Consider the following 27,238-nt stretch of genomic DNA (forward strand, 5'->3'; position numbering starts at 1 on the left):
CACAGAAGAATACAAACAGCTTGTCCTACTCCAGCTTAAAGCCGCGTACGCACGACCGTTTTTCATGACGTGAAAAATGCAATTTTTTTAATTGGTCATTAAAAACGATCGTGTGTGGGCTCCAGAGCATTTTTCTCGACGTGAAAAATGGGCATTAAAAATTTGCCAGCCTCAGTAAAACCAGGGACAGTATGTAAAAATCTTTTTTTTTTTAAATCCCAAGATTATAGCTGCCCCGCCTCTCCAGTACCTTTTCAGTGTGTGTATGTATACTGTGTGTGTGTATGTATACTCTGTGTGTATACTGTGTATGTATACTGTGTATGTATACTGTGTGTGTATACCGTGTGGCCCCATAATCTATTGCCTGGGGGCCCCATAATCTCCTATTGCCCAGGGGCCCCATAATCTCCTATTCCCCTGGGGCCCCATAATCTCCTATTGCCCATGGGCCCCATAATCTCCTATTGCCCGGGGGCCCCATAATCTCCTATTGCCCTAGGGCCCCATGAGTTGTCATTCCACCCCTGATAATACTAATAATTATAAATACCAGTTCCTGAAACAAGCGTTACTGTGCAGTCCGGTGGAGAATGCGGTGGAGAAGATTGATCACTTTTATTTTTGTGCTAGCAAAGATCATCATAGCCAGGTCCTGCTGGTCAGCTACCATACCTTTCGGCCTACTCAAGACTAAGCTGTTTTGGACCATGGTAAATTAGCGTCTTTCAGCCATATTGAATGATAAAAACAAATCCTTTGACAAATCCTGGGACCCCTGGACAGGGCCGTTTGAAGGAATTTGGGGGCCCCAAGCAAAATAGGGGCCCCCAAGCACCCATCCCGCACACAAAACCTACGTTAGCGCTACACAAATTTTTTACACCCATGTTCTTACTCCCCCCCCCCTAGTCCCTATATTTTTCTATTCTCACCTCCCCTTCTTCCCTGTAGGCTGTAGTGTGGCCAAGCTCCTCTTCCTTCTCTTAGTCCGGTGTTCTATCATTATGGGTCCCCAGTCCCCTATCAGATAGTACCGGGGCCGGGTCAGGTACCGCGCAGTACAGGACATTCAGTTTGCTGTGTTCCCAGGCCGGACTGAAAGGAAGTGAGCACTCAGTATGCACTTCTTGTCAGTCCGGCCGGGAACTGGAAACTGAATCTCCTGTACCACGCGTGGTACCCAGCCGGACTGACAGAACTCCAGGAGGAAGGAAAAGGAGCTCGGCCACGCTACAGCCTGGAAAGGGGAAGTTGGGGGCCCCAGGCAAGCTCGGGGCCCCAAGAAATTGTTTGTTTTGCCTGTCCTGTAGCGACGGGCCTGCCCCAGGATTAAATATCTGACTGGTGACTCCCGGGCTGCTATTATTTAGGTTGCATCCCTGGAATAGAAGGTTGGCTCACGATACTTAGTACTTCTTTCTTTTCCATTTCTTCTTGTTCTTTACTATCTTGACCCTGTGTATCGTAGGCGAGCTGTAAAGTTTGACCAGTCCCTTGCCTTAGGCTCTGTTATTGAATTTGAAGGATTATTACACAAAAGATTCTGGAACCTTGGTAATTTTTCGACAACAGTTGGAAAAGTTTATATTATTTTTGTATTTATTAGCATTTCTGAACATGGGCCTTAGCCACATTTTATTTTCTGAGCCCACGGGGATATGATTTCTGAGATCTTGTATCAAATTGACCCTCTGTTGTTCGATTTTGTCAATGCACTATATGTCAGGAGCATATAACACTCCTGCTCCTCAATCCAGCATCCTGATTTTGGCTATGGCATGCTCCTTGTCTGTCTGCCCGCCTGCAAGGTGATTGATGTGTCCAGTCTCTGGGTGGAGACCAAACCTGATTTAAGCCAGTCCAGCCTACATTCTCATGCTTGTGATATGGCGTTTGTAAGACGTGCTCCAAGCTCCCTGTTTGTCTGCCCCGTTTTGATTCCCGCATTGACGGCCTTGGATTGAGTATTGACTACACTCCGAACTCTGCCTACTTTTTGACTACGGATCTGACCCTGAGTATTCTGAATCTCGCCAGCCTTGTACCTGGACTGTCATTGAACCACTCTGCCTGTCTGCCAACCGCAAGTACCTGTTTGCTTTGCTCAGTTCACGCACGCCGTGGCGTGGTAACCAGGCACTGTAGCATTGTGTATAATTCCTAGGTGCAACCTAGTACCAGTAGGCCCACTTGCCTTATGGGAAAGGGGGCTGCTATAGGTGAAAAACACAGAAGCTAGCTATAGTGTCCGACTACCTGTGTTAGAGGTAAGCGTAACACTATATACGTATGTTAAGGTTTTGTGGCCTTGTACCCATGATGGTTTACTGTACCACATTGTTTGTATGTTCTTTCTTTTGAAATTCTTAATAAAAAGTTAAGGAAACGGAAAAAAATAACTAACCTTTTCTCTGGCTTTTTCTTTTGATGTGTCGTCCATCCACTGCAATTCATCCAGGGTCTCAATAAAGGCTTCCCGGACTTTATTAATAAGGTCACTAATCTAAGAAAGTTGGAACAAGTAGAATCAAACACCATCATACACAAAAATGAAACACGGCTTTTAGGTGAAGTTTTAAAAAAGTTACAGGAGTAATACACTGTATACATTTATACAAATCCATATATTTCTTACCGTATATACTCGAGTATCAGCCGAGTTTTTCAGCACATTTTTTTTTGCTGAAAATGCCCCCCCTCGGCTTATATTGAGTCACCTTTTTGCACCTGATCTCCCGAACTTTGGGGACCCGGTACTGGCACACATGTAGGCCCACTCTTCCTCTACAAGTGTGCAAAGTTTGTTGTCCGGGGGACCTACGGCCGGGGAGCACCAATTTTTCAAAGCTGGGCACCCCTTCCATAGACTCCCATGTTAAATGGTAATTTCTCTGGTAAATTTGGGGACCCACTACCAGCCAGTTGTAGGTCCCCTGGATCCAGAACTTGGCACACATGTAGCCCCATTTCTCCTCTACAAGTGTGCAAAGTTTGTTGTCTAGAGGACCCACGGATGGGGATAACCGATTTTTCAAAGCCGGGCACCCCTTCCATAGACTCCCATGTTAAACATCAGTCTAGTCATGGGCATAGTGAGGCATGGGCACAGTGAGGCATGGGCACAGTGAGGCATGGGCACAGTGAGGCAAACTGAGGCACAGTGAGGCATACAGATGGACACCCTAGGCTTATACTTGAGTCAATACATTTTCCCATTTTTTTGTGGTAAAATTGGGTGCCTCGGCTTATATTCGGGTCGCCTTATACTCGAGTATATACGGTAATCACTTCATTGAAAATAAAAAGGCTAGTTAAACATTCGTTATTAGAAGGTAGTCTTACTCTGGATACTTATGACTTGAGTGGGGTTCCTGTAAAACTTCTAGAATTTTGAAATGGAGTTGTTACCAGGACAAGAAGTGATCAGAGCTCTTAGACACCGTCAGCAATAAAAAACCTAATAGAGATTCTCTTTCCAGTCTATAAAAAAAGTTGCATTGCTATCAGTCTTAATAGCATCATGGGCCCCTGGGCAAATTAAGGCACTGGACTTCTACCAGCCTGCCCCAATTAACGCACTAATGCCGCGTACACACGATCAGAAATCCCGACAACAAATGTCCGATGGGAGAGCTTTTTGTCGGAAATTCCCACGGTGTGTAGGCTCCATTGGACATTTGCTGTCGGAATTTCCGACAACAAAAATTTGAGAGCTGGTTCTCAAGTTTTCTGACAACAAAAGTTCTTGTCGGAAATTCTGATCGTCTGTAGCCAATTCCGAGGCAACAAAATCCTACGCAGGCTCGGAATCAATGAACATATATTTTCTCGGCTCGTCGTAGTGTTGTACGTCACCGCGTTCTTGACGCTTGGAATTTCCGACAACATTTGTGTGACCGTGTGTATGCAACCAAGTTTGAGCCAACATTCCGTCTAAAAAAAAAATCTGCGGTTTTGTTGTCAGAATTTCCGAACTTGTGTACGCGGCATTACTCTCAAGAATTGGTTGATCGAATTAAACATATATTTATTAGTTCTTTTAATAAAATAGGTTTTAAACACTATAAAAATAATTCGATAAATCAAAGACAAATCAACACAAAGGGCGCAGTACAGGGTTGGAGACAGAAGGGCATAGTATAGGGGGGGGGGCACAATACTGGGATCAGGAAGACACAGGTTCCAGAATGCTGCTCAGGACATGGCCATCCTGGGACAGCTTAGTAAAACGCTTGACTGGTCTGGGAAATCCGGGACAGTTGGCATGTATGATGTAATGCAAGACTATCATGGGGGCCCTATGCACCTGGGGCCCCATGATTCATGCATTGCGGAATTTTAGGGGCAAAGTGGCGGCAATTGATGGGCACAGTGGCGACAATAGCATGGCACAGTGGCTGCGTTTGGCATGGCACAGTGGCGACGATTGATGGGCACAGTGGCGACAATAGCATGGCACAGTGGAGACATTGATGGGCACAGTGGCGACAATGGCATGACACAGTGGCTACGTTTGGTATGGCACAGTGGCGACAATTGATGGCACAGTGGCTGCATTTGGCTACGTTTGATCTGGCACAGTGGCGACAATTGATGGCACAGTGGTTGCGTTTGGCATGGCACAGTGGCGACAATTGATGGGCACAGCGGCTGCGTTTGGCATGGCACAGTGGCAACAATTGATGGCACAGTGGCTGCGTTTGGCATGGCACAGTGACAACAATTGATGGGCACAGTGGCGACAATGGCATGGCACAGTGGCGACAATTGATGGGCACAGTGGCGACAATGGCATGGCACAGTGGCGACAATGGCATGGCACAGTGGCTGCGTTTGGCATGGCACAGTGGTGACAATTGATGGGCACAGTGGCGACAATGGCATGGCACAGTGGCGACAATTGATGGGCACAGTGGCGACAATGGCATGGCACAGTGGCGACAATGGCATGGCACAGTGGCGACAATTGATGGCACAGTGGCTGCGTTTGGCATGGCACAGTGGCGACAATTGATGGGCACAGTGGCGACAATGGCATGGCACAGTGGTGACAATTGATGGCATGGCACAGTGTCGACAATTGATGGGCACCGTGGCGACAATTGATGGCACAGTGGCTGCGTTTGATGGCATGGCACAGTGGCGACAATTTTATGGCACAGTGGCGACAATTTTATGGCACAGTGGCTGCGTTTGATGGGCACAGTGGCTGAGTTTGATGGGCACAGTGGCTGCTTTTGATGGGCACAGTGGCGGCAATTGATGGGCCTAGTGACGGCAATTGATGGGCACAGTGAGGCTGCAATTGATTTTTTTTTTTTTTTCGTTTGTTTGCGCCCCCCCAAAAAAATTGTGAGCACCAGCCGCCACTGGTTCCCACTGACACCGTTGATCCATTTAGTTATCTGTAAGGGGGTAATTCTGCCCAATGACCACAAGTGTAAGGAACATTCAGACACAAACAGCAATAAAAACCTAATAGACATTCTCTTGTATACTATTGTATGGCCAGCTTTACTTGAAGACACATAATTATTTTCTTGGAGTTCTCAAGACGGTTGGAAATAATCTTCAATGCAGTGCTTTTTTTTCAGTGGGAACGTGAGGAAAGCACCTCCAACACTGAATGTATGTAATGGGAAGGGGTGCTGGGATGTGCTGGGGTCAATTTTTTTATTTAATTTATGGTATAATTTATTGGCCTTTGGGTGGGGGGTACTGCCATCTTTTACATCAGGAGGCTTATGGGATAGTTTGCCCCCCCCTTTTAATTATTAATTTTTATTTCTAGGTCCCTGAGAGGCTCTCAGACTTCATCTTTATACTGCATGGAATTTTTTTGATTTTTTTTTTCTGAAATACTGCTTGCTTAGAATATTCTCTAGGCTTTAACCATTGAGAACGGCATGGTTCTCTATTACCCTAATAGACCGTAATAGTTTTGAGGCACTATCACCTCATTACTTGGCCCACACTTTGCAGCTAGAACAGCTTCAGCTCTTCTGGGAGGGCTGTCTACAAGGTTTAGGGGTGTGTCTTTGGGAATGTTTGACAATTCTTCCAGAAGCGCATTTGTAAGGTCAGACACTGATGTCGGAGAGAAGGCCTCGTACATTGGCCCATATCATTTGGTGGAGGGGGGATTATGGTGTGGTAGGGTTTTTTTAGAGGTTGGCCTTGGCCCCTTAGTTCTAGTGAACTAAGGGGACATTTTGGACAATTTCATTCTCCCAACTTTGTGGAAACAGTTTGGGGACAGCCCCTTCCTCTTCCAACATGACTGCGCACCAGTGCACAAAGCAAGGTCCATAAAGACACGGATGAGCGAGTTTGGGGTGGAGGAACTGGAGTGGCCTGCACATAATCCTGACCTCAACCTGAAATAACACCTTTGGGATGAATTAGAGCGGAGACTGCAAGAAGCTCTTTGTCCAACATCAGCGCCTGATCTCACAAATGCGCTTCTGGAAGAATGGTCAAACGTTCCCATAAACCTTGTGGACGGCCTTCCCAGAAGAGTTGAAGCTGTTATAGCTGCAAAGGGCGGGGCCAACTCAAGATTGAACCCTGCCATGTATGTATCTGCCTTATTGGATATGATTGCGGTACTTTGGACTGAATGTGTCAAATTTTTGATCAATAAACTTGTTTTTCTTGGTTAAAAAAAAGATTGAACCCTACGGACTAAGACTGGGATGGCATTAAAGTTCATGTGCGTGTAAGGGCGGGTGTCCCAATACTTTTGACAATATAGCATATGTTGTCATTCTCAAACCACTCTCAGCCGCAGGCCTTGGCGTCCGTTCACTGTTTTGCGAGTTTGTCTTTATTCAATTAAAATATTGTGAAAGAAAACTGAAAACTGCAAGTGTTGGCGTAAAAATTGTAACAAATAGTTTACTGGTGGAATTTTATTTGATTCTGCTTAATGTGTAAAACTGAAAAACTTTTAGGTTTTAAAACTACTTTAATGATGCGATAAGGAATACAGAGCTAGATTGATTTATGTCTTTTTATATATTTCTTGAGTTCAGCATTTATCTACAAATCCTCTGGCATGTAAAACATCTACAATAAATGCTTTCAGTAGCATATTTAGCCGTTTGTTTGGTGTTCAGATGTAGTTTACAATTTTGCTTTAACATAACAGATAATAAAAAACAAAAAAACAAACAAAAACAAAATCTGTACAAAGAAGCCAAGCCAAGGCAAGGGACGACACATGTTGAGGGCGTGCTCTGTTATCTGCCATATTCTGGACAACATTGGGTGCACCTGGAACATCTCATACCAGGAAGCACTCCATAGAACATGCCTGGGGGATTGGACTGACAATATGTTTCTAATAAAGCTGGGAATGTTTGACAATACTGCAACTTATTTATGATGTGGTAATATATTTTTTGAGCAGATCATTTATAGATGGATAGGTCGATACCGGAAAGGTTACATACCATCCTCTTGCTCTCACCAGCAAATGTTTCCTTGACGTACATGGCGCCGACCGCATTCTCCATGTTGCTGTTGACGTAGCTGACGCACTCCCTCCAGCGAGCTTCCTCTAATGTGGTTCCGTAGAGAGCCTGCCGAAATAGACACATCGTTTTATTATTTCCTCTATAACCTTGTGTACGAAGATTCCAACGTCCAACATCCTACTGCCCAGTTTATGGAAGCTTAACTCTGGGCAACAGTTAAATTCACATGAAATACATATATGGGAACAGGTATACCCAGAGGTGTAACTTGAAGTTTGTGGGCCCCGATCCAAAAGTTGACCCGCCCCCCCCCCCCCAATACCACCTGCCACTTCCACTGTGCATGCATATACACCCACCGCACTCCAAGATACTCAAAGTGGCTTAAGGATTTTGAGTCCCCATAGTTCCTCCTTACATCAGAGGACAGGTATCTCCGCTAGAGAATCAGAGGACAGGGATCTCTGCTGGAGAATCAGAGGACAGGGATCTCCGCTGGAAGGGCACTTGGCACTTGGCAGTTCCTTTCCCATCCCAGCACTGTATACAGCCCCCCCCCACACTACACATTTCTGAAACCACATTCCCTTACACACAGTCTGTCAGCCACGATCTTCACAGGGTGTATCTGGCTCTTATTTTGAGGCTGCACGGGCCCCCTGGAGCTAGGTGCGGGGGTGCGATTGTGACCCATGAGACCCCTTATGCTACGCCCATGGGTATACCTGCTAAAGGATTTGTATTTCTATCTATCCAGTCCTAAGCTCTGCCATATAACCCAGCCATGTCTGGCAGAGAAGGAACCTAATTGTTCTCTGATGCAGTTCAGTAACACTGACAAGTCTTGTCCCTTCCCCAGGTTGTTACGGCATGCTTTAGCATTTTTACAATGGCAGCCCAATGCCAGGATCCTTTCATGCTCCTGTTGCAACTTGCATGTCCTTCCACTACTTACATCCTCTCCTCCATTCTAGATAATGGACGCTGCAAGAAGAGGCTAACAAGTCAAAGTGACTGGTAGACTTCACAGGGTGCTATTCATGCTGGAGACCTCATAATACCTAAACAAAGCTGATAATGACTTGTGATTGTCTTCTGTGGCTAGGCATGGCGATTTCATAAGGATCTGCAGAGTCCCCCTGTCTTAGAAAGTGTAAAGCAGACCATAAGATCGGGCTTTCTTGAGCCTAAGACAGCCTCTCTCAACCAAGGTTCCACGAGGTTCCATGGAAACCTAAAGGTTGCAAGGGGTTCCTTGAGCAATGAACAGTTTCTGCCTCTCAGATAAGTAACCACTGACACCAATGATTATTTTAGCTATCTGAAAGAGGCACATTCTCCCCAATTACTACCAATATAAGGGACATTTTTCCCAAAGTCCACAAATGTAAGAAGCATTCTTCCCAAAGACCACCAATGTAAGAAGCATTCTTCCCATCGACCACCAATGTAAGAAGCATTCTTCCCATTGACCACCAATGTAAGAAGCATTCTTTCCAAATACCACCAATGTAAGGGACATTCTTCCCACTGATCACCAATGTAAGGAGCATTCTTCCCACTGATCACCAAAGTAAGACGCATTCTTCCCAATTTTGTTTATTAAAAGTCTTGCAAACAAAAAGCATAAAATCACTATAAGATATACATAAATATACACATATTTACATAAAGGAAAATAAATATAGCAAATCTGCTCTCAAACAAAAGACTTTACAGCAAAGCAAAAATCATGTAATCACCAGGAAAATAAATCTTAATACAAACTCACACCACTACACCAGACAAACCTGCAAGGTCAAGAAACAAACCCGCACCCATTATGCATGCAGCCCTTCTAAGAAACGTCCAACACCATGCATCTACCTATTTCTACCTCAATTACCCGCCGGCACGTTACCATATCGGTTTCAAAAAGTACCGCAACTCCGCTGCAGGGCTCAGCCGCAAGAGACCAAAAGGAGGGACCGCATCTCCACTCCCTTTTTGCCAGATGGACATCGGCCAAAGTATGGAGCCAGGTCTCTTGCAAAAATAAAATCTCAGCATCAAACTCACTGAGCAAAAATAAGGCCATATAACAAGCTCTTGCAGATTTAATGCTGGCGACATTAATGGTCGCCACCTTTATCGGAGGGGGAACTGCCATCAGGATGATTGGGGTAGTCGTTTCTTGACCTTCACCACACTCTCATCACCAGAAACCGCTCTCTTCAAACTACGTGACTCCCCCTCATCCATAGATGAAAAAGAAGAAGACAAGGACATCTCATCACCCGACAACACATTAAAGGTGTTACCAAGGGGAACCCCTCCTGGATCCGACTCTGAGGAAGAGACGACCGGTTTTCTAGTCTTTCTCTTCATTTTTTTCCTCCTCCTAATCTTCTCCCACCCCTCCTCATCCGAATCCCCATCAACAGAATGTGAGACATGGGGTATGGACACCCTTCCATCAGCCCCACCCCCATCCAGCACCCCCACATTCCCCTGACCACGCTTGCGCTGCCGAGGGGCAGGGACTGGAGGCTGAGTGGGAAGATCCGCTAAACCTGCCCCCCCCAGCAGCCTCCGCCAGTCTGGAGGATCTACGAATAGATGGATTAGGGACAAGAGGGACAGATTTAGGGACCACATCACTAGGGGGAACAGAAACAGGTGTCACAGACACAGAAGGGACAGACTCAGGGACCACATCACTAGGGGGGACAGAAACAGATGTCACAGACACAGAAGGGACAATCTCAGGGACCACATCACTAGGGGGAACAGAAACAGGTGTCACAGACACAGGAGGGCCAGACTCAGGGACCACAACACTAGGGGGAACAGAAACAGATGTCACAGACACAGAAGGGACAGACTCAGGGACCACATCACTAGGGGGAACAGAAACAGGAGGGACAACAACAGTTTCAGTGGCCACATCCTCCTTATCCAGCCTCTGCAGCTCAGCCTCCAACCCTGGCAGGTTATGTAATGCCTCCGGGCATTGACTGTAAGGGTGACCAAGTTTTTGGCACAAATTGCACCGAATGTCAGTACAGTCTTTAGCCAAATGGCCAAGCTCCTGGCACAAAGAACATTTCTTGCGGGTGCAGGTGGAGGCAAAATGGCCCTTGTCACCACATTTATTGCACACCTTAGGCTGACCCTGGTAAAAAATGTTCAGCCTGTCCCTCCCCAGAAAGGCTGAACAGGGCAGATGTTGAACAACATTTCCCTGCACCCCCAATTTTAGTGACACTGTCCAGGCCCCTGTCCATATCCCATGCTGATCAAGGACCTTCCGCAGTGGAGCGAGGACCTCACCATATCGGCGTAACCACACTATCAAATCAGCCTCTGGGATGGATTCATTACGCACGAGGATCGTCACTGATTTTATTAGAGGCTGCCTGGAAACCACCTTTGGCATCCAACCATTCCACTGCGGAAGGTCCCTGCGCCCCCTAAAACGTTCCCAAAATAAATCCAGACCCTCAGGCTTTACAAAGGATAAATCAAATTCCCAACTCCCAACGGGACAAATCAATGCAAAAATGTCTGCGACTTTAAATCCCATTTCCAGGATCAACTCTGCCACCCTCCCCCTTACTGGTGGGGTCCCCTCCCCCTCCCACTTCAACTGGACCACATTTCTCCGCTTATACCCACCAACCATCCCACCACTAAACCCCCCCAAATTGTGACCACCAACATTTGCACCATTCCCCCCACCCTCCTTGGTGCGATTCCCCAAAACTGACGCGTAGCTCCCAGCAGATAAAACATTGGTTTGTTTTGAACCATCTGACACATTTGTAGCAGATATCGATTGCACAGATTTGGTCTGAACAATCGGTGAGTCTTTCCTCTGCTGAGCAGGGGGAGGAATGTCATTTTGATTTTTCCCAGCAGTATTAACCCCTTCACCACCCACCACATCCATTGTATTATCATTACTGTCATTCTTAGAACTTGCTGGAATATTCACAGTTCCTGCAGTCTTCCTAGCAGTGTCAGTTCCCACTGCTGTGCTTGTAGAAGCTTCAGCTGGTCGGTTCTCTTCTGTCAGGACAGGGTTGTCATCAGGGGATAGTGCAGGCTGGTCTGACACTGCAACAGGTGAAACCTCCATTGCTTCTTCCACTGCACATGGTGCAATATGCTGATCCCCTCCCCCACCACAGGGAGGCTCAGGTGAGACAATCTCATTGCTAGTAACAGGCATACCTTGTACAGAGGAACTACAGGTCCCAGCAGAAACTCCAGGCAGCGCTTTGCACAAGGCCTTACCTTTCTGCTCCTCAGTCAGGACACCGTCCACCACAGCAGGTTGGGCAGACATGTCGGAAGACAGTGAGGTGCGCTGAGATTTCTCCACCTGTACTGGCTTGGCTTCAGGGACTTCTGTAAAAGCAGGCTTGTGTGCTCTATGGGGTGACTCCATCTCCTGGATACATTTCAGGGTGCCATGCTTACTCTCAACCCCCTGGCTGGTTGCCGTTGGCGATTCCAAGCCCTGACATGGAGGGAGAGGTGCAGAGGCAGATGGACCCGGGTCATCCATTATCTGAGGCTGGTCCCTGGAACTTGCTGTCTGGCTGGCAAATCTCCTCTCATTATCAAACTTTTCTTTAAATGCTCCACTTTTATCTTTCAGCTTTTCCAATAATAAAGATTGTTCCTTTACCTTTTCCTCCAATTCCTGCAACTCAGGCTTCATGGCCAAACGATTTTTACTCCAGGCCTGGAAATATTTGATTTTGAAGGATTTGTGTTCAGCCTTCAAAACTTTAAGTTTTTCTTCAGCTCTTCCAATTGCCCTAAAACGATCAATGCTCTTCTGACTGAAGACATTTGCATCCACAGCAGGGCCTGGACCTACAGACAGATCCTCCACCTCCTCCTCACTAGGCCCCGTATCATCAGGGGGATCCGTCCCGGGGCCTCCCCCAGGATCAGGCATTATTCCTGGGCCAAGCTAGCAGGCAAGGCCCAGGCTTGAAAAAGGTTGGATCTCTCAGAGAGCTCCTTGGGTGTGTCCTCCTCCTTCTTCCCACTGACCACCAATGTTCAGAACATTCTCCCCATTGACTACCAATGTAAGAAGCATTCTTCCCACTGGCCACCAATGTAAGGAGCATTCTTCCCAAAGACCATCAATGTAAGAAGCATTCTTCCAATTGACCACCATTGGAAGAAACAAACTTCCCAAAGACCATTAATGTGAGGAGAATTCTTTCCATTGACCACCAATGTGAGGAGATTTTCTCCCATTGACAACCAATGTAAGAACAATTCTTCCCATTGACGACCAATGTAAGGAACATTCTTCCCAAAGACCACCAATGTAAGAGGCATTCTTCCCAAAGACCACCAATGTAAGGAGCATTGTTCCCATTGGCCACTAATGCCAGAAGCATTCTTCCCAAAGACCATCAATGTAAGGAACATTCTTCCCACTGATCACCAATGTAAGGAGCATTCTTCCCACTGATCACCAATGTAAGGAACATTCTTCCCACTGATCACCAATGTAAGGGACATTCTTCACACTGATCACCAATGTAAGGAACATTCTTCCCACTGATCACCAATGTAAGGAACATTCTTCCCACTGATCACCAATGTAAGGGACATTCTTCCCACTGATCACTAATGTAAGGAACATTCTTCTCACTGATCACCAATGTAAGGGACATTCTTCCCACTGATCACTAATGTAAGGAACATTCTTCTCACTGATCACCAATGTAAGGGACATTCTTCTCACTGATCACCAATGTAAGGAACATTCTTCTCACTGATCACCAATGTAAGGAACATTCTTCTCACTGATCACCAATGTAAGGGACATTCTTCTCACTGATCACCAATGTAAGGAGCATTCTTCTCACTGATCACCAATGTAAGGAACATTCTTCTTACTGATCACCAATGTAAGGGACATTCTTCTCACTGATCACCAATGTAAGGGACATTCTTCTCACTGATCACCAATGTAAGGAGCATTCTTCCCACTGATCACCAATGTAAGGAACATTCTTCCCACTGATCACCAATGTAAGGGCCATTCTTCCCACTGATCACCAATGTAAGGGACATTCTTCCCACTGACCACCAATGTAAGGAACATTCTTCCCACTGATCACCAATGTAAGGGACATTCTTCTCACTGATCACCAATGTAAGGAACATTCTTCTCACTGATCACCAATGTAAGGAACATTCTTCTCACTGATCACCAATGTAAGGGACATTCTTCTCACTGATCACCAATGTAAGGAACATTCTTCCCACTGATCACCAATGTAAGGAACATTCTTCCCACTGATCACCAATGTAAGGAACATTCTTCCCACTGATCACCAATGTAAGGAACATTCTTCCCACTGATCACCAATGTAAGGAGCATTCTTCTCACTGATCACCAATGTAAGGGACATTCTTCTCACTGATCACCAATGTAAGGAGCATTCTTCTCACTGATCACCAATGTAAGGAGCATTCTTCCCACTGATCACCAATGTAAGGGACATTCTTCCCACTGATCACCAATGTAAGGGACATTCTTCTCACTGATCACCAATGTAAGGAGCATTCTTCCCACTGATCACCAATGTAAGGGACATTCTTCTCACTGATCACCAATGTAAGGGACATTCTTCTCACTGATCACCAATGTAAGGAACATTCTTCCCACTGATCACCAATGTAAGGGACATTCTTCTCACTGATCACCAATGTAAGGAGCATTCTTCCCACTGATCACCAATGTAAGGAACATTCTTCCCACTGATCACCAATGTAAGGGACATTCTTCCCACTGATCACCAATGTAAGGGACATTCTTCCCACTGATCACCAATGTAAGGGACATTCTTCTCACTGGTCATCAATGTAAGGAGCATTCTTCCCAAAGACCATCAATGTAAGAAGCATTCTTCCCATTGACCACCATTGTAAGAAGCAAACTTCCCAAATACCATCAATGTAAGGAGCATTGTTTCCATTGACCACCAATGTAAGGAGATTTTCTCCCATTGACAACCAATGTAAAAAGCATTCTTCCCAAGGTCCACCAATGTAATAAGCATACTTCCCAAATACCACCAATGTAAGGGACATTCTTCCCAAAGACCATCAATGTAAGGAGCATTGTTTCCATTGACAACCAATGTAAGAAGCATCCTTCCCATTGACCACCAGGCTAATGTACTGTTAGCTGTAGATATTGTAATTGAAGGCATGAGTTCCCTAAGACCTGAGAATTATTTCAAGTGTTCCTCCATGGTTGTCACAATCAATATTTTATTGTAAATGTTATGAACTTTTTCTACTTTGTAATAAATATTCTTTTACCGTATTTATCGGCGTATACCGCGCACTATTTTGCCCTGAAAATCAGGGCAAAATCGTGGGTGCGCGGTATACGCCGATACCCGCTTTCCCGCCACGAGTTTGAATACTGCGCTGGCATATACCGAGCGCAGTACACTCGTGTATCTTCGGGCAGTCTCGGCGCCTCTCGCGCTGACGTCCTGAGCGTACAGGACGTCAGCGCGAGAGTTGCCGAGCCTGCCCGACAATACACGAGTGTACTGCGCTCGGTATGTGTCGGCGCAGTATTCAAACTCGGCGCGGGAAAAGAGCGGAGGAGGCGAGGACGCCGCAGAAGGACGCCGGACCCGACGAAGAGGACACCCGAAGCCGCAGACGGACGCCGGACCCGACGAAGAGGACCCCCGGAAGCCGCAGAAGGACACGTACCTGACGAAGAGGACACCTGAAGCCGCAGACGGACGCCGGACCCGACGAAGAGGACCCCCGGAAGCCGCAGAAGGACCCGTACCCGACGAAGAGGACACCCGAAGCCGCAGACGGATGCCGGACCCGACGAGGCCGCCGATGGACGCCGCGCAAGACACCAAAACTGTAAGTACAAAAAAAACTTTTTTTCCACAGGATTCGGGGGAACTTTAGGGGTGCGCGGTATACGCGGGAGCGCGTTATACCGCGATAAATACGGTATTTTATAATCTTGACTGTCTATCAGTTGCACATACGATGCCACTAAAGTCCATTTTAGCCTTTTCTTTACATTGAGAAAGGCTGGACTATGGAATAGCAAGTCCTTTCCAGGACCTCTCTGCAAGAAGGAATAGTTCTGATAGGATGATAGAAGACAATTTAGTAATCCAAAAGGTATATGTGATAAAAAGGTGATACTACCCAAGAAATCCTTGTAATGACTGCTGCACATTACCTTTCTGTAATTGGCCCGTGCATCCTTGTAGCGTCTGCTCAGGCTGCTCACTCGGTCTACCACCAAACGCCAGACCAGGTAGTTCTGTAAAGTGCTGAAAGAGAGCAAGTGAAAAGACCTTCTGCTTAGTGAGACTAAAGTCGCTGATAGCGTTGCCTATATCTGATATTAACGCAGTTCCGGCACCTCCAGCATTCAATGTACAGGGGGGGGGGAAATAATTATTTCCTCCCCTGCTGATTTTGTAAGTTTGGCCACTTACAGAGAAATGAAGGGTCTATCATTTTTATCAGAGGTGTATTTTACCCACTTCCCGACCAGGTCATTTTTTGCCATACGGCACTGCGTTGACTCATTTACACTTGCGTCGGCTTCAACACACATTAATGGCTAGTTTACACTTGCTTCAAAACAAGGCTTCGGACATGCTTTGTTAAAGCTTTGTAAACGCTAGTCAAAGCCCCTGTCACTAATTAAAATGGTTAGCTTACAGTCCTGTTTACGCTTGCTTTTGCTTGGCTTTGCTGGTGCTTCAAAGTGTCTTCAAGGCCTCCATAGAAGTCTATGGCAAAGCTCGCTTGAAGCCCCACTGAAGCTATACACAAAAAAAACAGCGCCAATTTTTTTTTCTTTTAAAAACTATGGGCCAGATCCACAGTGAGAGTACGCCGGCGTATCTACTGATACGCCGGCGTACTTTCAAATTACCCGCGTCGTATCTTTAGTTTGAATCCTCAAACCAAGATACGACGGCATCTGGGTTCGATCCGACAGGCGTACGCCTTCGGATCGTAGATGCAATACTTTGGCGTCCGCTGGGTGGAGTTCTCGTCGTTTTCCGCGTCGGTTATGCAAATTAGCTATTTCCGTCGATCCACGAACGTACGCGCGGCCGTCGAATTCTCTTACGTCGTCTGTAGTCGGCTTTTTCCGGCGTATAGTTAAAGCTGGTATTTTGCGGCGTATAGTTAGATTTGCCATGTTAAGTATAGGCGTCGTTCCCGCGTCAAAATTTGAATTTTTTTTTTTTTTGCGTAAGTCGTCCGTGAATCGAGATGGACGTAACTCATGTCTAAGTTAAAAAAATGACGTCCTAGCGACGTCATTTAGCGCAATGCACGGCGGGAAATTTCGGGACGGCGCATGCGCAGTTCATTCGGCGCGGGGACGCGCTTCATTTAAATGAAACACGCCCCCTACCCGCCCAATTTGAAATCCGCCGCCAGAAATACACTAACTTACGACGCGAATTCGTTGTGGATTTGAAACAAAGCCAAGTAAGTTACGGCGGCGTAGCGTATCTCTGATACGCTGCGCCGGTGCCGATCTATGTGGATCTGGCCCTATATTTTTTACTTTTTGCTATAAAACACATCCAATATATCTATATATATATATATATATATATATATATATATATATATATATATATATTTTAATATTTTATTTTTTTTTAAAGAATTTCTTCATCAGTACTTTAGGCCATTATGTATTCTGCTCCATATTTTTGATTTAAAAAAATCACAATAAGCGTATATTGATTGGTTTGCGCAAAACTTATAGGCCCGGATTCACATACATCGGCGCATATTTATGCCGCCGTAGCGCATCTTCTTTACGCTACGCCGACGCAGCGCAGAGAGGCAAGCACCGAATTCACAAAGCACTTGCCACCAAATCTGCGCTGGGTTTCTTAGGCGTAAGTCGTCATAAGTGGAAGTGGGCGTGAGCCATGCAAATGAGGCGTGACCCCATGCAAATGATGGGTCGAGCGTCATTAAGATACGAATAACGAACGGCGCATGCCCCGTCCCGTGGACGCATCCAGTGCGCATGCTCAGAATCACGTCGGAACTACTCCCTAAGATACGCCGGATCACTGCCTACGACGTGAACGTAACCTACGCCTAGTCATATCCACGTACAACATAAACGACAAAAGATACGACGGCTTGTGTTCCCTGGTCCATACCTTTGCATGGGTTGCGCCTCATATATGGGGAATAACTTTCCTCCGATGGAATTCCTTTGGAATTCCAATGTGAATTTGGTCGGACAAAGGTCCGATCGCGTGTACAGGGCATAAGTGATACAAAAAGAATGGTTACATACTACACATTCTTCTTAAAGTCTGTTTAAACGTTTTTTTTGATAATTACGCCCCCCTATGGGATTATCTTCCTCAAATGTGATATTTTATGGTTGTTTTAGCAAGATTAGCTGATTGAATTCTTTATAAGTAGATTTTAATTAGTTTATGTTATTTGGCACCCTAAAAGATACAAAAGATAGCAAAGTTATGCGTCTCGAGTTTGTTGTTTCAAGTTTCCTGTTTCCCAGTCACGGTACTTCGAACGTAAACACAACTTGTGCGATAATGAGAGGACCCCTTAACTTGATATAAACTGTGCGTGATTAACCCCCCCCATGGGGTATGAAATAACAACAAGGCATTGGATCCCATCTACAAACAAGTTATTGGAAGGAAAAAACACAACTATTAACATTGCAATCGTGGTGGGGTAAGAACAATAAATGGTTCTTGAAAACTTTAAATAAACCAAAGATCGTTTGCACAGACATTAATCCATGGTCAGACCTTCTCATGGCAGGCTGCTAAGAAAAATGCTAATTTGAGTTGAAGTTTACATAGTAAAATGGCCTCTGGAGCAAGAGGTTTAAACTGGGCAAGAAATGTTTAAACTGGGCAAAAAATTAACCCTTTAAAGTGGACTTAAAAAGCAAAATGTTGTTATCTTGTAGGGGACATCTAGTGATGTGATGCAGTTTCCAAAGCGAGGAAAGTCCTTTCTTGTATAAGAGAGGTATGGACTCCAGAGAGAGAGCTATAATTTTGCCCCCCCTGTACAAATCATTAGTAAGACCTCATCTGAAATATGCAGTTCAGTTTTGGGCACCAGTTCTCAAAAAGGATATCGGGGAACTGGAGAAAGTGCAGAGAAGGGCAACCAAACTGATAAAAGGCATGGAGGAGCTCTGCTATGAGGAAAGGTTTAGAGGAACTGAATTTATTCTCTCTTGAGAAGAGGAGGGGATATGATCAACATGTACAAATACATAAGGGGTCCATATAGTGAACTTGGTGTAGAGTTATTCACCTTAAGGTCATCACAGAGGACAAGGGGGTGCTCTTTACGTCTGGAGGAAAAGAGATTTCATCTCCAAATACGGAAAGGTTACGGAAAATGTGGAATAGACTCCCTCCAGAGGTGGTTCTGGCCAGCTTAGTAGATTTCTTTAAGAAAGGTCTGGATTCTTTCCTAAATGTACAGAATATAACTGAGTACTGACATTTATAGGTAAAGTTGATCCGGGGAAAATCCGATTGCCTCTCGGGGGGATCAGGAAGGAATTTTTTCCCTGCTGTAGCTAATTGGATCATGCTCTGCTGGGGTTTTTCACCTTCCTCTGGATCAACTATGGGTATAGAATTGGGTATGTAGCATTGTACAATATTATATACTTTATTTATTTTATGGTTGAACTAGATGGACTTGTGTCTTTTTTCAACCTGAATAACTATGTAACTATGGTAATTGTGTCTAAGCAGTATCCCGGAAAATGTAACTTTTGCTTTAAAGTCTTCCTGAAAAAAAATCTGGGTATTTGCTGTGCCTTGAGCCTAATTTCTGTATATCTTCTGTGTGAGATCATCTAGAGCAGTGGTCTCCAAACTGTGGCCCAAGGGGCTCTTTGTTTGTCTTTATCTGGCCCTTAGGGCACTGCTCCTCCAACTGACACCAATGATGGGGGGCCATTCCTTCCACCGAGACCAATTATGGGACACTATTCCTCCCCCTAACACCATTGTTGGGGCACTATTCCTCCCACTGACACCAATGATTGGGCCCTATTACTTCCATTAAAACCAACAATGAGGCATTGTGCACGCCCACTGGCCACAGTGCTGAATTACCTACATAGGGGAACTAAACCTCATGGCTGTTCTGTATACATATCTCCGTTCCAGGAGAATGCTTGTAACCCAAAGTACTTGCATATGAAAGCGAGTTTTCCCATTGAAGTCAATGGAAAGGAAAATAATTTGTTCCGCATTAACTTCAATGGCATGCAATACCGCATGTGGCCAGAGGTGGGGGTTCGCCGGAGAGCCTCGGAATCACTCGGAAAGGCCTGAGGACACCTCGACAGATCTTCCAAGCATTTCCGAACAGCTCCCAACAGCGCCGATCAGCTCCGATCGCTGCCGTTCCTCTCTGCTCAGCTCCGGCGCCCCCCCCCCACCTCAGGCCAAATGCGGTATTGCACACTACTTTGACTTGAATCCTGCTTGTTTTGCGAGACAACACTCGCAAACCGAGTCAGGATTTTTAAAAGTACAGTGCCCTTATTGTGAAACTCTCGTTAACCATGTTACTCACAATCTGAGGTTCCACTGTACTTACTTTTTGTGGAAAATACTGATAAACTCTTGAAGAAGCGTCATATTGTGAAACATGTCGAGCTTGTACCCCCAAAAATTGTATTCTGCCCCCACTCTGTTAAGGGAACCCCCAGTGGTCATTACACTTATTGACCCGGGCCCAGTGGCTAGAGTTGGATAAGCTGATTACTGCCTGTATAAGTCTGTATTTTATGTTTTTAAGATATTTTTGTACATCTGTTATTAATAAAAAATATTTTTTTTTACTACATTGGTGCCTGTAAAGTCCATGATTCCTCTTCAATACAATTTACCTCCACACAGAGGCACAGTAAAGACCAAAGCACAGTAAGTTAGTAAAAGTCGTAGATCAGGTACTGAGAGCCCATAATCAATACTGATGTCTAGTCCTGTGCCCTTACAATGATGACCAATGTAAGGAGCATTCTTCCCACTGACCACCACCGTAAGGGACATTCATCCAACTAACCACCAATGTAGGGAGCATTCTTCCGACTAGTTGCTAATTTAAGGAGCATTCAACCCACTGACCACGAAATGCAAGGAGCATTTTTTCCACTGACCACCAAATTAAGGGCATTCTTCCCACTGACCACCAATGGAAAGGCTTTCTTCCTCCTGACAACCAATGTATTGGGGCCCTCCCCCACTAACCCCCAGTGTATTGGGACCCTTTTTCCACAGATCACCAATACACAGTGGTCCTTCTTGGACTTACCACTAATCTAAATAAGCCCTTCTCTACTGACCATCAATGTAAGGGAGCTCTTCACTGACTCCCAATGTCGGGGGCACTTTTCCAAAAAAGAACCAATGTGAGGGAACACTACAATTTAGTCAGCATTTTGTTTCTGCCCTATTTTATTATAATTTTTTTTATTGTGATTAATAAAAAAAAAATTGTTATGTAGAGCTAAGTATGCCACATTCCCGTTCCCTTTTTTTTTAATCTCAGCTTACTGTTAACACCAATGTACCCTGAGCGGTAGATAAAGCAATTATAAGTAGGGGTTCTCTAAGAAACTATTTCAAGGGTTCCTCTATGTGGGTTTCCCCAAGACCCAGGAGTTATTTCAAGGGCCTCTTTATGCAGGTTCCCCAAGACCCAGGAGTTATTTTAAGGGTTTCTCTATGGTGGTTTCCCCAAGACCCAGGAGTTATTTCAAGGGTTTCTCTATGGTGGTTTCCCCAAGACCCAGGAGTTATTTCAAGAGTTTCTCTATGGTGGTTTACCCAAGACCCAGGAGTTATTTCAAGATCTCCTCTAGAGGGGCTTCCCCAAGACCCAGGAGTTTTTTCAAGGGTTCCTCTATGGACGTTCCCCAAGACACTGAAGTTATTTCAGGGGTTCCTTTACAGGGTTTCCCCAAGACCCAGGAGTTATTTCAAGGGCTCCTCTAGAGGGACTTCCCCAAGACAATATATTGTATACAAAATGTGTCCGAATTTCGAAAGTTCGGACTGAAATTCAAATCGAAGGACATCTGGTTACAAAGGATGGGGAGATGGCGAAGGTATTGAATTTATTCTTCTCCTCGGTCTTCACAATGGAATCGGGAGCTTCAGTAACCAAAACTGCAGTGTTTATCCTCATGACACATCATAGGAAGCACCTTCATGGTTAAGAGAGGACAGAATTAAAATTAGACTTGGGAAACTTAACATTAATAAATCACCGGGACCAGATGGCTTGCACCCGAGGGTACTTAGGGAAATGAGTCGAGTAATTGCAAGACCATTGTTCCTAATTTTTACTGACAGTCTACTGACTGGAATGGTACCAGCTGATTGGAGAAAAGCCAATGTAGCACCAATATTTAAAAATGGCCCAAAATACATCCCTGGGAATTAAAGACTAGTTAGCCTAACATCAATAGTATGTAAGCTCTTGGAGGGGATGATAAGGGACTATATACAAGATTTTAGTAATGAGAACATACTGACATATAATCACACACATAGGTTGGGCTTGATGGACTTGTGTCTTTTTTCAACCTCATCTACTATATAACTATGAATTTACTTTTAACTCCAGTCGAATTCTAACAACAGATAATGTTGAAATCAAAAACTGTGTGTGAAATTAGAGTACCATTTCGAAATAATGCTGTTTTTGTTAAGCCAAAGGTGATTTAAAGAGTCATTGTAATCATTTGATGAAGATTTTTCTTTTGTTTGTTCACTTTGCATTCAAATCGAAAACAATATAACATTTTCGTTTAGACCAATTTGAAAATGTATCGATTTAAACGTTACAAAATGTAAAAATCTGTAAATTCGAAAAAAAAAATTAAATACGAATTGAACGAATCAACCAAATTGAATTATACGAAAATAACTAGATTAACGAATAAAACTGAAACATAATACATTTTTTCGTAATTTCAAGGGTTCCTATATGGGGGTTCCCCAAGACCCAGGAGTTATTTTTAAGGGTTCCTCTATGGGGGTTCCCCAAGACCCAAGAGTTATTTCAAGGGTTCCTCTATGGTGGTTCCCCAAGACCCAGGAGTTATTTCAAGGCTTCCTCTATGTTAAAAAGGTTGAAAAAGGCTGAAATTTATCCACAGGGTCTTTCACACGCCACAGAGGCTAGCGGTTATTTACCACACCTCTGAGGATAAATGCCCTAGATGTATCCAGAGCGTGGGGAATTTTATCCACATGGTCTGGCAGTGTCCGAAGATTCAGGAGTTTTGGTGGTTGGTTGTGGCTGACATGGGCTCGATTAGTGGCGTGGCTGTTGAGCTGGATCCCTTGGTCCTATTGCTGGGTATCACAGATAATCTCCCCACCTCAACACATAAGAAGCTATTTATCTTTTATACTGCATTCTATGCTCGGAAAGCAATCTTACTTCAATGGAAGGAGTTTTATTTGGTCTCTAAACTACTCATTACGGCTCATTATGAAGTTTCTTCTCTTGGCTCCATCTCAGCTACATAATATCCAAATCACATTTTCTATGTAAACCAAAAATACAATGCTACATTCAGAAATGCCAGGCATTATATACAAATATACATCATGTAAACCCCAGGACCCGGAATGTACACTCAACTCAACCATCAAATAACTTGACTGCCATAAGGAATCATTAAAAGACTCCCATTGATTAAAAGCCAGTCTCTGGAGTCTACATGAGACGGGTGGAAGTAAATATTGTCCTTCTGCGTAAATAACAGAAATCTAAACACAGCGTGGATAATTACCTTGACGAGTAGTTGGAGATGATTGTTTTAAGCTGATTGAGGTATGGAACCCCATAGACCACCACCTCCTCGTCTGGCTGGAGCTGAATGTTCACAGAAGACATGACGCCCTGAAGGAAGCTGGTCCAGTTAAAGTCCTAAAGAGATATTTACACAAAAAAGATGACTGTGATAGTTTCCAGCCATGGAAATATCCTATAAACTTTAACATGGTCATGTCATTTGAGAAATAGTGATTAGCTTGGGGGAGTTCGGAGTAGGAGTTGAACACACATGTGCAAGCCGCCAGGAAGCTGTCAACTGTATTGGTCAATCATCTGCGGTTAGGGCATTCCCTACAATAGGAGTGTATACATGCGGGGCGGGGGATGCCTTGACCACTCATGATTGGACCAGTACAGTGACAGCTTCCTGGAGGACTCACTCAGGTGAGTTCAGACTAGAATCCTATTCAAAAGTAAATTTCAGTCATGGAAACGGAGGGTGCACCAGCCTTATGCATTACCTTAAAAACTATTTTTATTGAAGAAATTAAACAGATGTCTACTCACAAATAGCACAGGATACCAAGCTCATCAATATCCACAGTGACCCACACACTCTGGTCCACTGCACCAATCTCAGCGTAGGGAGGAGACTTACAATGATGAGTTTTGAGGATAGGTATCCTTTTCTGCAGAGACAAATCCAGAGTTTTGGCAGAGGCGGCTCTTTAATTAGGCAAATTAGGCAGTCACCTAAGGCCTCGCACTCACAGGGGCCTCGCGGCCGCCTAACTTGCCCAATGCATTACCCCAGTTTTGAGGGACAGGGGACCTTAACGCTGCTGTGCTCTGCGTTAAGAGCCCTGACTCAGGAGCGGGGCCGCCAGTGTCCCTAACAACCAGTGAATATCGGTGACACCACCCCTTGTGATGTGAATGATCCAGCATGCCCTCAGTCAATGACATCACAAGGTGACATCTCCGGGTGGCCCCCGCCCCTTAGTTGTTAAAGAGCAGGATCTGGGGGCTGCCTTGTTAAAGTTTTGCCTAAGGCCTCACAAAGCCTAGAGCCGCCTCTGAGTTTTGGCTTTGCAGAAGAGAGTACCTACCCTCCAAACGCCTCTGTCTTTGTTTGGTCAGTCCTCCATGGGCTGCAAAGTCTTGCCCAGATTCAAGTTGCTCAAAGACATAAGGTCCAAACCCAGTTCAGCAGAGCCCATTGGGAGCTGTCACATGACTGGGGGAATCTAGGATGGAAAAGGACCTGGGGGTCCTAGTAGATGACAGGCTCAGCAATGCCAAGCTGCTGCTAACAAAGCAAACAGAATATTGGCAGGAAAAAGGGGATTTACAAAAATTCCGCTCTACAAGACTCTGGTCCGGCCGCACCTGGAATATGCCGTCCAGTTCTGGGCACCAATCCTCAGGAAGGATGTACTGGAAATGGAGAGAGTCCAAAGAAGGGCAACAAAACAAATTAATGGTCTGGAGGATATTAGTTATGAGGAAAGGTTGTGAGCACTGAACTTATTCTCTATGGAGAAGAGACGCTTGAGAGGGGATATGATTTCAATTTACAAATACCGTACTGGTGACCCCACAATAGGGATACAACTTTTCCGCGGTAGGGAATTTAATAAGACACGTGGCCATTCACTAAAGGGTTCTTTACTGTAAAAGCAGTTAGGATGTGGAATTCCCTTACACAAGCGGTGGTCTCAGCGGGGGGCATCGATAGTTTAAAAAAAACTATTAGAGAAGCCCCTTACCGACCACAATGTACAGGGATATACAATGTAATACTGACATATAATCACACACATAGGTTGGACTTGATGGACTTGTGTCTTTTTTCAACCTCATCTAATATGTAACTGCGTCACTGCCGGTCCAGTCAGCTGCACGTCGTACAGAAAGGGGCGGGGATGCTTGTGATATCATAAACCTAATATGGCCACATAATGACAGAATAGAATAGGTCATTACAGTAACATGGACCAAATATGGTCTTGTGGCCATATTAGGTCAATGATGTCCGATGTCACCATTTTGTGTAGGTGCCGCCGTGGGGAATGCTCTAACCGCAGCTGATTGGATGGACGATGATGTGACCATGTGACAGCTTCCCATGGGTTCTGCGGAACCAACATTAGCAGGTTAGAAAGTCATAATGTAGTCCTGAGCAGCATACTTGTTGTGAGTCTGCGGCTGAGCCATTTGCTGGACATAGCAGTCAGGCAATGCACATTTCACGGAGGAATAGCTAGACATGTGCACTGCCGAAAAATGTGTTTGTTTTCATTTTAGTTTCATTCGTTTTTTTCCTGTGAATTAGTAAATTCGAAAAATTCGAAATTTGTAAATTTGTAAATTCATAAATTCGTAAAATCATAAATTTGTAAATTCGGAATTCGTAAATTTGGAATTTGGAAATTCGAAAATTTGTAAATTTATAAATTCGAAAATTCGGAATTCGTAAATTCGAAAAATGGAAAAGACATAACCTCAAATGTGGGATTTTAAATTAAATTTGATTATGTGTAATCAATTCTAAATAATAACTAAATAGGGGTGTAAGTGTAGCGCTAAGTCTGATACCAAAGGTATCAGAAAACCATAATGTGTGTAATATTACAATTAAATAACACTACATCAAATGTAAAACAGGTATGTTGATGAAAGCAAAAAGACTCCCAACAAACAAATATTAGTGCACAGAATATATAAACACGAGGAAAGCAAAAAGTCCAATAAACTCAATTTTAGGATGATTGAGTATCCATAACAAAGTCAATTGTCATCCGCACATCCTCCACTCATGTGAAACAATGAACCACCACTGTGTCATCCGTGCATCCTTCACTGAGGCAAAAAATAAATGAATGTGACTTCAATAACGTGATAGTCCCACCACCGGTGACAGTGCAGGCTTACCGGAACTAGTTGATCACTAGTGGCATATGCCAAGAGAGATCAATCTGAGCTTTTAGGAAGTTGATATTTCAATGACAATCCTGGACAGGAAGCGTGGCACCAAATGATGGAGAGATCCAAACACACTTGGGACTGTATAGTTGTTAATGTCTTGAGACAAGTTGGCTCAATAAAATGCATAAAGGAGAGAAGAAAAAAAAAAAAAAAGTGGCCACATAGCGTAACTCCGTAAGGTAAAAAGATACTATGTTTATTCACAGCGAACAAACTTACATTTGGCTGGACAAGATCTTGCATGCAAAATGGGGCAACAGTGGAGTCCTCCCGACGCGTTTCGTGGTCAATAGCACATCGTCTGGCGATGTGCTATTGACCACGAAACGCGTCGGGAGGACTCCACTGTTGCCCCATTTTGCATGCAAGATCTTGTCCAGCCAAATGTAAGTTTGTTCGCTGTGAATAAACATAGTATCTTTTTACCTTACGGAGTTACGCTATGTGGCCACTTTTTTTCTTCTCTCCTTTATGCATTTTATTGAGCCAACTTGTCTCAAGACATTAACAACTATACAGTCCCAAGTGTGTTTGGATCTCTCCATCATTTGGTGCCACGCTTCCTGTCCAGGATTGTCATTGAAATATCAACTTCCTAAAAGCTCAGATTGATCTCTCTTGGCATATGCCACTAGTGATCAACTAGTTCCGGTAAGCCTGCACTGTCACCGGTGGTGGGACTATCACGTTATTGAAGTCACATTCATTTATTTTTTGCCTCAGTGAAGGATGCACGGATGACACAGTGGTGGTTCATTGTTTCACATGAGTGGAGGATGTGCGGATGACAATTGACTTTGTTATGGATACTCAATCATCCTAAAATTGAGTTTATTGGACTTTTTGCTTTCCTCGTGTTTATATATTCTGTGCACTAATATTTGTTTGTTGGAAGT

General features: G+C 44.6%; 1 protein-coding gene across 2 annotated transcripts in view; it reads right to left on the reverse strand.

Moving 5' to 3' along the window:
• The window catches only part of MMEL1 (membrane metalloendopeptidase like 1), a 181,244-nt gene that overhangs the window by 20,761 nt on the left and 133,245 nt on the right, over nucleotides 1–27,238 (reverse strand). For both annotated transcript variants that reach the window (XM_040326451.1, XM_040326452.1), the window contains exons 11-14: nucleotides 23,371–23,507; nucleotides 15,733–15,826; nucleotides 7,458–7,586; nucleotides 2,408–2,506 (exon numbers count right to left, since the gene is read on the reverse strand). In XM_040326451.1, the coding sequence (XP_040182385.1) occupies nucleotides 2,408–2,506; nucleotides 7,458–7,586; nucleotides 15,733–15,826; nucleotides 23,371–23,507 (459 nt within the window). The remainder of the gene's footprint in view (nucleotides 1–2,407; nucleotides 2,507–7,457; nucleotides 7,587–15,732; nucleotides 15,827–23,370; nucleotides 23,508–27,238) is intronic.

Source organism: Rana temporaria, chromosome 10 (genome assembly GCF_905171775.1).
Source record: "Rana temporaria chromosome 10, aRanTem1.1, whole genome shotgun sequence".
NCBI classification, from domain to species: Eukaryota; Metazoa; Chordata; class Amphibia; order Anura; family Ranidae; genus Rana; species Rana temporaria.